This window comes from Vanderwaltozyma polyspora, genomic scaffold (assembly GCF_000150035.1).
Source record: "Vanderwaltozyma polyspora DSM 70294 KpolScaffold1076 genomic scaffold, whole genome shotgun sequence".
Taxonomy (NCBI): domain Eukaryota; kingdom Fungi; phylum Ascomycota; class Saccharomycetes; order Saccharomycetales; family Saccharomycetaceae; genus Vanderwaltozyma; species Vanderwaltozyma polyspora.
The window spans coordinates 1-11,751 of NW_001834564.1; the positions used below are offsets into that span (position 1 = coordinate 1).

Genomic DNA, 11,751 nt, shown 5'->3' on the forward strand with positions numbered 1-11,751 from the left:
CAAATATAGTAATACTAATTACTTTAAAGTGAAATCTGGGAGTGCAATTTCTGTTTATATACTTATTGCACTTATTAATGTATATGTTCCATTGAATTGGAGAAATTTATTTTTGAAAAAGAGTAATATAATACAGTATGGGGAAACAATATTTACTTTATATGGTTCAGGTTCATTTGAACTTTAGAAGAGCCGAATTAGAATCATTAGCTGATCTATTTGGAATCACATCCATCAACTTCGATAATTATTCAGAAGACTCGCCATTTTTTAAGGTAGAACTGGATAACGATGAGCAAGCTAGAGATTGGATCAAAAGATCAATATTGACAAGAGCTATTTACGAATACTGGGGTGAAGGTGAAAATATGGATCAATTGCATACTTCTATACAAAATCAACCATTTTATGAAGAGAATAAAGAAAAATTTGCTAATGATACATTTAAATTTGACTTTGAATCTTATAGAGGTTATGGTAAGTTTGATAGAGTAAAACAAATTGAATCTTTTGGGTATTTGGCTTTTAAAGGTAAGATTAGAATGAAGAATCCACAACAAGTGTATACTTTAATTGATGAATATGTGCCAATTTCGGAAAACATTGGTGGCATAGTCCCAATTAAATATTATTTTGGTAGACTAATTCAACATGGTAATAGACAAGCTGTTGAAAAATATGATTTAAAGAAAAGACCATATAAGGGAACAACAAGTTTCGAAGCAGAATTATCACTAGTTAGTGCGAACATTGCTCAGGTAAAACCTGGTACTTTCATGTATGATCCATTTGCAGGGACAGGTTCTTTCTTGGTAGCTGGTGGCCATTTTGGTGCTTTGGTCATTGGCTCAGATATAGACGGAAGAATGATTAGGGGAAAAGGTGCCTCAGTAGATATTGGTTCAAATTTCAAGAAATATGGCGAAAGTGAAAGATTTTTGGATGTCCTAACAATGGATTTCACACATAATGCATTGAGATCAAACTTAGTTTTTGATACTATTTTATGTGATCCTCCATATGGTATTAGAGAAAGTATAAAAGTGCTAGGTGCAAAAGATCCTGAAAAATTTATAGGGAAAGAGAATGTAGAAATTGATGGAGAAAAGGCATTCTTGAGAAAAGATTATATTCCTACCAAAAAACCTTATTCCCTAGATAGTCTTTTGGATGATCTGTTGGAATATGCTTCTCAACGATTACCAATAGGAGGAAGATTAGCATTTTGGATGCCTACTGCTAATGACGAAGATGTAGAAACTGTTATTCCTTTGCATTCAAATCTGGAATTGAAATATGATTGTGTCCAAGAATTTAATAAATGGTCTAGAAGATTGTTGGTTTATATAAATAGAGGCAAAGGTTATGACGGTACCACAAATTCAGGTCTACAGCGATCAACCGCCAACTTTAGAGACAGATATTTTACTAATTTTAATCAGAGCCAAAAATAAAAAAAAAAATATAAAAGAAAAATATTACAATTTAATATACTTACATAACTTTGTATGTACATAGAGATAGATCTGTATATTTAAATGTTGCCTTGATGGTTTAATGTTATATTCATGAAAAATTGTTATGCACAGCATGAAGGATAGATATTCCAGTCATTGCCATTATTGTCCTTATTTGGTTTTGTAATATCGATGATTTTACCTTTTTTTGGGAAAACTTTATCTATTTCCTCCTCTGTATTATTAGAATTATCGATATCATTATTTTTATTATTATTATTATTATTATTATTATTACTTATTTCGTTATCAGTTTCCACAGTTTCCATGTTTTCCTTCTTTTTATGTCGATTACGTATATGTGAATCATCATTAGAAATATGATCGTTATCTGAATCACTTTCAGAAACCATATCATTGTATTCTTCAGAGTTATTAATAATTTGAGAGTTTGTTTTTCCCAAATTTGTCTTAATACTAGGATTGTAAACTTTAGAATCCTTAGAATAATTGTCTTTTGGATCGGGTTCTGATCCTGATCCTGATCCTGATCCTGATCCTGATCCTGATTCCAATTTTGGTCCTGTACTTGGTTCCATTGAGTTTTGTTTTTCCTTGAAAGCTTGAATTTTCTCAGTTTGAGCACCAATAAGAAAACGATCGGATTCATTTGAATCTCTTAAAGTTTCTTCGATATTTTCTTCTTTATCGTCATAGCAACCATTTTCTACTAGATCTTTAATTATTAGATTGAATGTTCTTTCTACAACGTTTGGCCATTTACAAGTTACCTCAAAATTACCTGCAATTTTGATTTCGTATTTAAATTCAATTTCATTCATTGCTTCTAATACATCTTCATGGGTAACTTGCCTTTTTTTATATACATCCAATTTATTACCTATGAAATAAAATCTCGTTCTAGATAAATCTTCTTTTGATAAATTCTTCATTGTATCGGATAGCCAATGATCACAACAATTTCTAAAACTTTCTTTATCACAGATATCATATGTTAAGAATATCCCATTTGAACCTTTAAATAAAGATGGTAACATGGCATTTTTGTATCTTTCCTGACCAGCGGTGTCCCAAGTTACACATTTAAAAAACCTATAGTCAATACTAATCGTTGTTGTCTTAATATCAATACCGATAGTAGAGGATGTATCTATAATAAGCTCATCATTATCTCCTATATTTTCTTCTCCATCTATATTTGAGAATTTACTGGATAAATCTACGTCGTCATTAGTAGGTGATTTCTTATTAAATAATTCTTCATAATCATTTAAACTATATCTCTTTCTCATTGATTGTAATGATGTTTTCTTCCGCAACCTATTTTTATTTGATGCTGATATTCGATTAAAATCAACACTGTTTTGTTTCTTTTGGCTATCTGTTGACGACACCTCTTCCATTAATTTGTATTGAGCCTTCGTGGGAAGTTCTTCAAAAAATGCCATGATCATAGCAGTTTTCCCAACACCAGCATCACCAATCAATAATAACTTGATTGTTGATGTTGCAGCTGGAATAGAATCCATAGACAAATGTGCTAAGTTTTTTGACGATATCCTATAGAAAGAGGAAGGTCGAGAAGTACTAGATCGAGGGTCATTAAGCCCATCTATTCCCAATCCTAATGAGCCTGATGAAAAGTTCCTTGCAGAATCTAACAATGGTGTCCCTGGAAGAGACATTGAAGTATCTTGTCTATCATTTGATGGGTATATCGGCAGTATTGGCGACAACGAAGCCGCAGGAAGGTTAAGTGAGTATCTCTTCCTCTTTGACATCTTTATAATCTAACTATCACTTATCCTGATGGCTAGTTTCCTATTCTTCTGACCAGATCAGACCTTTGTTAACAACTACCTTTATATGTTAATTTTAGCAGATCTTGATGTAATTTTTAACATAACCCAAATTTTGTTCGAATTTTTCAATGCGCTACGTTTTAAGATTCGAAAAGCAAAAAAAAACAGATGAACTGAAACAATTTTCGACGCGATGACGATGGGATGCCTTCTGATGTATGGAAGCTATGTCACAGCAATGTTTGGCAAGATGTTTAGGATGAAAAGGACATTTAGATTAAGGAAGACTACTTAAGTACTTGAAGTTGGGTTGCTGTTATTACAAAGATTAGTTTCTTGTATTGTTTAGTCTAATTGTGTTTTGGTGAAGATCTGATAGACCTAGAAGGATCTAACGTTGTAAGGTGGATATTTACTGTCGTCTATTAATAGTAATAAGATAGAAGCAAGTATTGGAAACCCTTTTTACTCTTTTCTTATTGCGACAATATTTCTAATTCTTATTTTTCTTGCATATGACTTGGATAAAGTTAGTGTTTATTGAAATATCTATAATGGACGAAATTTCCCGGATATGTGCCTAATCCAGGAATCATTATAGATATTGGGAAATTATAATGTTAAATAATTTCAAATAACCAAAATTAGCTTTCGAATATTGTTGTATTGTATTTCATGTTAATAAAAACCTGTATCTACTATACTAATTGTTTTCCAAAATAAAAGAATTTTTTATGTTCAGTCAATTTGCATTGTTATTTAAACATTTTTATCCTGACATAAATATAAAAAGTACATTAAAGATCTATTTTCTATATGCTAATAATGCTACATTTTCCAAAGAGATGGAAGGTTCTACATATCTTATCAGTTCTACTTTGAATGATTCACCAAGTTTTTGTTGCAGCCAATCACATCTACCTTGATCTATCACTCTTCTTGCCATTAAACCCAATTCCTGACGTTCTGTATAGGGCAAGTTGGTGAAATGTGTATTATTTTCATCTGATGAGGTTGGTCTATCACCTGAAGTAGCCCAAGCAGCAATTTTTGTTAGAGCGTGGAAGAATTGGTCGTATGGTAATTGTTCTTCAGTATTTGTATTTCCAATGATTGATTTAACAAAATCTGGGTTTACGTAATTGTTGGAGTTGCAGACATGACGACAACACATTGCAATACAGACACCTTGCAAGAAATCATTATCATCTGGGTTGTAGGTTAAGGATCGTAGAGTTAAATCTGTTGCTACACCACATAGATGTTTCGAGATTGCAATATATTTTGAATCCTTTTGTAATAATGGATCAATTTTTAAATCTTTGATATCGATTCTAATTCTTGTGATGGTTGGAGGATTTAAGTTTTGATTGAATTCCAAAGCATCCTTTTTCATTTTTGTATCGAATTTCATTCTATTTGTAGATCTATCAATCAATATGAAATGTGGGTTATATATTTTTTCTTCGGAGTTTTTAATTACTACTTGATTAACGTAACGAGATAATTCTGCTCTCCCACAACCAAATTCTATGAAATTTGCCAATGAATTTTCCTTAAATTGCAAAATATTTCTATCTATCATGTTTTGTATCAATGAGGATTGTTGAATAGCGTGGTATTTTTTACCTATATTATCATTTTCGTTTAATTGTGGGAATCTTTTATCTTCCATTGTGTGATTCTTTCTAATATCTAGTGGTACATTGGATAGATAGTTTTTTTCATCATCTTTGAAGAAATTTTTTAAAACTGGTATAGTTTTCATTATCCAATTTTGCAATGAATCTTTTGTAATTACAGTTGTGTTTGAATCTTCTGTTGTAATTGCGTTACAATCTTTTAGGAAATATGGTTTATTATCATGTTGATGAATCAATTTCAGTTTATTACATTTTTTCAAGTGTGAATCGAGATCTGATTCCCAAACGGTATGGTTTGGATCTAGTGGACAAGGGATCCTTTTAGTGTTTTCATTTAGAATTTGATGTTCTGAACAATATTTGGAAGACAAGTTACGAGACATACCACATCTTCTTTTTTTCTTTTCCATGTAAAATTCGCATTGCAATCTTTGTTTTTTTGATTCTGGTTGCATGGTTATTATACTATTTTTTATTTTTTGATATATATTTGAGTATCCACTTCCAATAGAAGATGTAACTTAGTATCTGAAGTCATCTCATCACCATTATAACTCTATCACAATTTTTTTTTAACATCTTTTCAAAATTCTTAGTTAGTTAGTTAGCTAGATCAATTTCGAACGAAACTGGTAGGGAAAAAGAAAAGAAAAAACAAAAGAGACCCGTAATTACCCTACACTAGCGCTACCTGCTGTGGAGTTTCGTTCGAACAGATGTACAAATCACATGACCAGGAACGTATTTGTAGTGAACGGACGAATTCCACGGAAAACGATCAAATATCGAACTATCCCCGGAACAACAAAATGCATTCATCTACTCATATGGACCAAGTGGAAAAAAGAGAGATCAGACTCGGACACACACAAACACACTCTTGTGATCCACACCCACCCAAGAATACCACAGAGATTATAATACGAGAAGGATGCGGTACAGCTATACTAATAATTTCATTGTTTTCTCGCGCCTCACCTTCTCTCTCTCTCTCTCTCTTCCCCCTCCCCTCCAGCTTCCAATCTTGTTTCGTTCTGTTTCGTTTCGTTTCGTTTCGTCCCTTTGCCTCGCGTGCCAGCCCCTCATTTTGATAGCACCGCCATCAGCAGCGAGCGTCAGGCACGAACCAAAAGAGAGCTTTCGAAACAAAGTCAGAGAGCAGAGCAGAGCAGAGCAGAGCAGAGCAGAGCGTATGTGTACTCGCATACGGCTGAACACAAGCACAGTTTTTAGAAAATCCCCGTAACTCCGGTTACGAAACAGTACGAACACATCTCTTTTCAATGAGGTATTTCGGCCGATGTGGGATGGTCAGTTTGGGTCTCGTGAGCTGTGGATTCCTCAACGAGTCCAGCCCCACCCACCCCGGTCCCCAGTCCGCCTCTTTCACCTCCCCCCGGGGAAAACACACACCCAAAATGAAAATGAAAATTAAGATTGGAAAGCCAAGCCAAGCCAATTTAGATTTGAGAAATAGGAGGGGGCTAAACCCCGGGTGAGGGATAGAGAGACACACAGACAGACGAGACGGCCATACGATGCAAGGACAAGGATACTGACTGACATACACATACACAACATACACACAAAAGACGAAATGAAATTCCTTTTATTTCTCATCATTCTTTCTTCCGAACCTAACCTGCAAACCTGATCGTAATCGAACTATAGCTATGGCTATAGCCATAGCTATAGCCATATACCCACCCACAAACACACATACATCTCCTATTCTCCGGGGTACATCTCCCATTTTCTGCCCAAAATTCAAATCCAAGTTTATACCCGGAGGTCATCCCCATCCCCAAAAAAGAAAAAACAGATAAACTTAAAACTCGCCTCCGCCATACCACTCCCTCCCTCCCTCCCTCCCATTCTCTTTTTTAGTTCTTTTACTATATGTCTTTTGTACCCTTTGGTTCTACACCTATTAAATTTATATACACCGGCGATTATTATACTATATTCTATTATCTTATATTATCTGATCTCAAACGCATCTTCATTCATATATAAACATCACATCAAAAAAAAATAAATTAGTTCATCCTAAATTTTGGTTTTTTCTTTCGTTTCGTTTTGGTTCTGGTTCTTTCAAATGTTCCTTCCCTTACAAATAATACCATATAGTATCATCCTGTACTATTTTACTACATTTTTTTCAAACAATTACAATTCTTTAAATATGCCAATTCCTACTAATTCCAAGTCAAACCAAGTCAAAATTACTGTCATTGGTGCCGCAGGTGGTATTGGTCAGTCTTTATCCCTACTGTTACGTACTTCCCTACAGAACAACAATGACAACCAATTGCATCTAGCTCTTTTTGATGTTAACATGAAGGTTCTAAACGGTGTTCACGCAGATTTGTCTCATGTAAACACTAATATGAAGTTGTCCCTACATGACAATTTACGTGATTCATTAGTCGATTCAAACTTGGTCATTATCCCAGCTGGTGTACCAAGAAAACCAGGTATGACAAGAGATGATTTATTCAACATTAATGCTGGTATCATTAAAGGTATCGCTCAAGAGTTGAACACTATCGATTCTACACCATTTGTTTTGTTAATCTCAAACCCTGTAAACTCATTGTTACCAGTATTACAATCTGTCCTAAACGACGTCTATTTGGGTAGATGTTTTGGTATCACAGAATTAGATTTAGTTCGTGCTTCCACTTTTGTCAACGGTTTCATGGATAACAGTGCATCATCTTCAAACGAAATGCCTTATGTCCCAGTAATTGGTGGCCATTCAGGTGATACCATTTTACCTGTTTTATCAAATTGTTCCTTTAACAACTCTACTTTTTCTGCATATGATTTGATCTCTGATGACGTCGCCATTAAAAAATTAGTTCACAGAATTCAATACGGTGGTGATGAAGTTGTACAAGCAAAAGATGGTATGGGTTCAGCCACTTTATCAATGGCTTATTCCGCTTTCTTAGTTGCCAAGAAATTCGTACAATTATTAACAAATCAAGTCTCTTCTATCGATGGCATCTTCTACATCCCATTAACCACTAAGGACTGGAACTCTCCATTGGTCGACAACGCTCAATCAGTTCTACCTTTAGTACAAAACGTACCTTTCTTCTCTATCAAATGTACAGTTAACTCTAAAGGTATCTCTCAAATTGACCCAACTTTGGTTCAAAATTTGAACAACTACGAAAGAGAATCTCTTTTGCCAACTGCCTTAAACCAATTACAAGCAAATATTGATACTGGTTTAACCTTTGCATCAAAATGAAAAAAAAAATAAATAAAAATACAAACTGAAATAACGTACAAACAAAAACAATACTCTTTAATGAACAAATATCATCATAACCCATCATCACCATCAACCCTCGTTCTCTAATCCAATCCTAACCATTCCATCCCCATTTATAACTCAGGAAGGCTTGTGTCTAGAGAAATGGTAGTCGTGAGGTTCATTTCGTCATCATCATTCATCAATCTATCACCTTAGTTACGTTGATCGTCACACGTGATACTCACTTTTTTCAATATTGCACTCATCACATACTATTTTCTATTATCCATCATCCCCTTCCCTAACATTTTATTTAATTTTATTCATTTTTTAAACATATATAAGTATGTCTCATGTTCATAACTAGTAATAATATTCTATATTTTTTATCATTCAACTCAACAGAGTAAACAACTAGCATTTTTTTGATAAAAAAACAGGTACATATATAAAAATATATTTTACATATATAAAACAAAGTTGCTATCTGTACTCAATAGCTATCACTGGCAATATATAAAATAATGCAATCAAATTACGATATCACAACGACTCAGCAGCTCCCTGATGATTTTAAATATTCTGTAAAAGTCATCTCATGTGAGCCAGAAATCAGATCAAGATTCCAAAGAAAGGTTTATTCTTTACTATCTATTCAACTGCTCTGTACTTTCATATTCTCTTTATCTGTCATCCAATACAAGACACTACAGGTTTTCATCACTACTCATCTTGGATTATGGTTTTTAGCATTATTCATTTCGATGGTATCCTGTATTTGGTTATCTGTTGTACCAAATATCAATGATATGCCTTTAGATAATGAAACTCTATTGGATAATGATAACAATAACGATATTTCAGCCAGAAGAAAAGTCCCATGGTACTATTTACCCTCTAGAGGTTCCCAACTGTTAATGTTGATGATATTCACTTTAGCTGAATCATATACATTGGCACTTGTAACGCTATCGTATGATTCAGACACTGTTTTGTCTGCATTGCTGATCACCGTTGTTGTGGTAGTAGGTGTCACCGTGTCTTCTTTATCACCTTTGTTTCAAACTTCCATGCAAACGATGAGCTCAATCTATTACTGGTTGAACTGGGCTCTATGGTTCCTAATAGGGTTGAGTTTTGCAACTCTCTTCTTTGGTATTAGTGAAAACTTCTCAACTATGATATTTGGATGGTTGGGCGCTTTTGTCTTTACTATCTACTTATTCGTCGACACACAACTGATCTTTAGAAAATGCTATATTGACGACGAAATTAAGTGTTGTATGATGCTATATCTTGATATTATCAACTTATTCATTTCGATTCTAAGGATTGTGGGAAGCAATGATGACAATTAGGGATATCGTCATAGCTTAAATAAAATTACGTATACATCAGATTAACTATATATTCTTCTACATTGTGTAAGTTTTTTTTAATACAACATTTGAATTATAATGTGCAGACGTTCTATTTACATGTCCTATTTAATTTTACCCTTTAACTCATTGTTTGGTTATTGGTAAAAGTTAGAGTTATTCTAAAATCCTAAGAATAATAATAATATATATGTATGAATGAATGTATACTGATGGAAGAGAGGGAGGGGTACAAGGTTGTAAGACATTCGAAAACCATGTAGATGATAATGATATGCAGGAAAACCTTCACAGTCTTCTGACTCTTGGAGATCTAACACCACCGAATTTCAATGCTGTCTTGTCGCTGATTCTTGTAACGTTTGACCTTACACCATTACCTTCTTTACCGGTCAAAGCAGCAATGAAAGCAGCACGACCTTTCCCGAAATCTTTCATTACTATTTCAATATTTTTATCCAATAAATTTTTCTCTTGAATCATTTGGAATGCCTTTGCAGAGGTTTGAAAAGCAGCTTCATATTCACCTCTTGCAGCTTTTCTAAAACCTAAACAACCTGTGGAAATATTAAATTTCACCTTTTGAGGTAGTTTCATATAATATAGGAATGCTTCATTATACTTGGACGTATCTTGACGTTTCATGTAATTAATATCTTCAACAACAGCACTATAAGTTATATGTGTATTATTCTTACCAAAAACACATGTTAATACGTATTTGACCGTTCTATATACAGGCTTCAAATTAGTTTTTGAAACACCTACGACGTTGGTAAGTTCTCTTTCTTTACTATTACCAGCAACGACGTGACTGAAAGATAATGAATTATTACCAATAGATCTAATAGAGGTTGTATTAATACCACATTTATCTCTTATAATTGACAATTTAGAAGAACCAATTTTAGAAGTCCCTAATCCTAAAAACCTTCTAGCTCCAAACATTGTTCAAATTGACACAGATAACAGGATGGTAATAGAGATATGGGGTGATGTTGAATTGAGATCACTTACAAAAACACCATCTACTTTTTAAATTCAGTCAAATCTACCAATATCATCTTTAAAATATTCAGCGTTATATCTGCTATTACTACAAATAATTGAATCAGATAAATTTTTGATATGGTGAAGAAAGTTGAAGAGAGGGTAACATACGTTAATAACGACAATACGATATGATATACCGATTGTCACGTGCTATCAAACTTTTATTTTCGCCCACAAAAGCTCGAAAGTAGGGTAAATTACCGGTAAAATGATGGTGAATATAAAAAAGCCCACCTCACATTCATCACTCAAATATTTTAAAATTAATATTGAAACACTATAGATTTCAAGATCACCGTATCTAATCATATTATTAATAACAGTTTAAACGTTCATATGTTCAACCTTGTCCACTACTTACCTACAATATAGACATATCTTAAAATCGATTTAGAAAAACCTCAATACTAACAGACATCTCAATGGTCGCCTTGTCTCTTTCATACTATATGGAACCAATAATAAGTAAATGAGACAATGGTTTAATCATAATAATAGTATTGTCTTCCATATAGAATTCAATTGTCTTTGTAAATACAAATTTTACACATATACAGAATTTCTCCTTTTCCCCTTGATACATGTAAATGCAGTTTACAGAACCAGCACAATGTCATCCTTTATATCCACCATCCTCATATACTTGACAGTTCGTTTTTTTTGTTAGTCAAAAGTTGTTAAGTATAGTTTATTATATATATACTTTATTGTTCAAATATTTAACCGCCAACGATCAGATTTATATCTCCCTAACATTTAGGGGAAAAGAGACAGTAAAAATTGGGTACCCTGCGCATATCACATGACATTACCAAAGTCCTGTAACCCTCCCTAGAGTTGGCGGGTTTCCCAAAGATGAGGAAAATGGAATGGAAACAAAATCTTTCAGTACAAATGGAAAAGGTAAACCTATTATTTCCTTAATGAACCACATCCCCAAGAATTCAAAAGGACAGGGCAACCCCACGAGGCTTTAAACTCTTCCAAACGGATCGGGGCTTGGCCTAATCAAAATTTAGTGCCATAAAAAACGGGAAATGGCGGAGAATCCAATTTGCGGTTTTTTTTTGAATTTAGAACCCAATTTGAAAATGGAGAATTGGGCTTACACCCCTAACATTGGAATTC

At 33.6% G+C, this 11,751-nt stretch overlaps 6 protein-coding genes across 6 annotated transcripts; 3 read left to right on the forward strand and 3 right to left on the reverse strand.

Moving 5' to 3' along the window:
* Positions 1-137: 137 nt before the first annotated feature.
* On the forward strand, positions 138-1,454 carry TRM11 (tRNA (guanine-N2-)-methyltransferase; the record flags this gene model as incomplete). Its single annotated transcript, XM_001642603.1, has 1 exon — positions 138-1,454. The coding sequence occupies one exon, from the start codon at positions 138-140 to the stop codon at positions 1,452-1,454; it is 1,317 nt and encodes a 438-aa protein (XP_001642653.1).
* A 125-nt stretch (positions 1,455-1,579) lies between these two features.
* YPT11 (Rab family GTPase YPT11) lies at positions 1,580-3,259 on the reverse strand (the record flags this gene model as incomplete). The annotated part of the gene is made up of 1 exon (XM_001642604.1): positions 1,580-3,259. The coding sequence occupies one exon, from the start codon at positions 3,257-3,259 to the stop codon at positions 1,580-1,582; it is 1,680 nt and encodes a 559-aa protein (XP_001642654.1).
* An 826-nt stretch (positions 3,260-4,085) lies between these two features.
* Positions 4,086-5,378, reverse strand: TRM13 (tRNA:m4X modification enzyme; the record flags this gene model as incomplete). Its single annotated transcript, XM_001642605.1, has 1 exon — positions 4,086-5,378. The coding sequence occupies one exon, from the start codon at positions 5,376-5,378 to the stop codon at positions 4,086-4,088; it is 1,293 nt and encodes a 430-aa protein (XP_001642655.1).
* Positions 5,379-7,021: 1,643 nt separating this feature from the next.
* On the forward strand, positions 7,022-8,185 carry Kpol_1076p4 (uncharacterized protein; the record flags this gene model as incomplete). The annotated part of the gene is made up of 1 exon (XM_001642606.1): positions 7,022-8,185. One exon carries the CDS (start codon positions 7,022-7,024, stop codon positions 8,183-8,185), a length of 1,164 nt encoding a protein of 387 aa, XP_001642656.1.
* A 530-nt stretch (positions 8,186-8,715) lies between these two features.
* On the forward strand, positions 8,716-9,549 carry BXI1 (Bxi1p; the record flags this gene model as incomplete). Its single annotated transcript, XM_001642607.1, has 1 exon — positions 8,716-9,549. One exon carries the CDS (start codon positions 8,716-8,718, stop codon positions 9,547-9,549), a length of 834 nt encoding a protein of 277 aa, XP_001642657.1.
* A 309-nt stretch (positions 9,550-9,858) lies between these two features.
* MRPS18 (mitochondrial 37S ribosomal protein uS11m) lies at positions 9,859-10,518 on the reverse strand (the record flags this gene model as incomplete). Its single annotated transcript, XM_001642608.1, has 1 exon — positions 9,859-10,518. The coding sequence occupies one exon, from the start codon at positions 10,516-10,518 to the stop codon at positions 9,859-9,861; it is 660 nt and encodes a 219-aa protein (XP_001642658.1).
* Between the last annotated feature and the right edge of the window lie 1,233 nt (positions 10,519-11,751).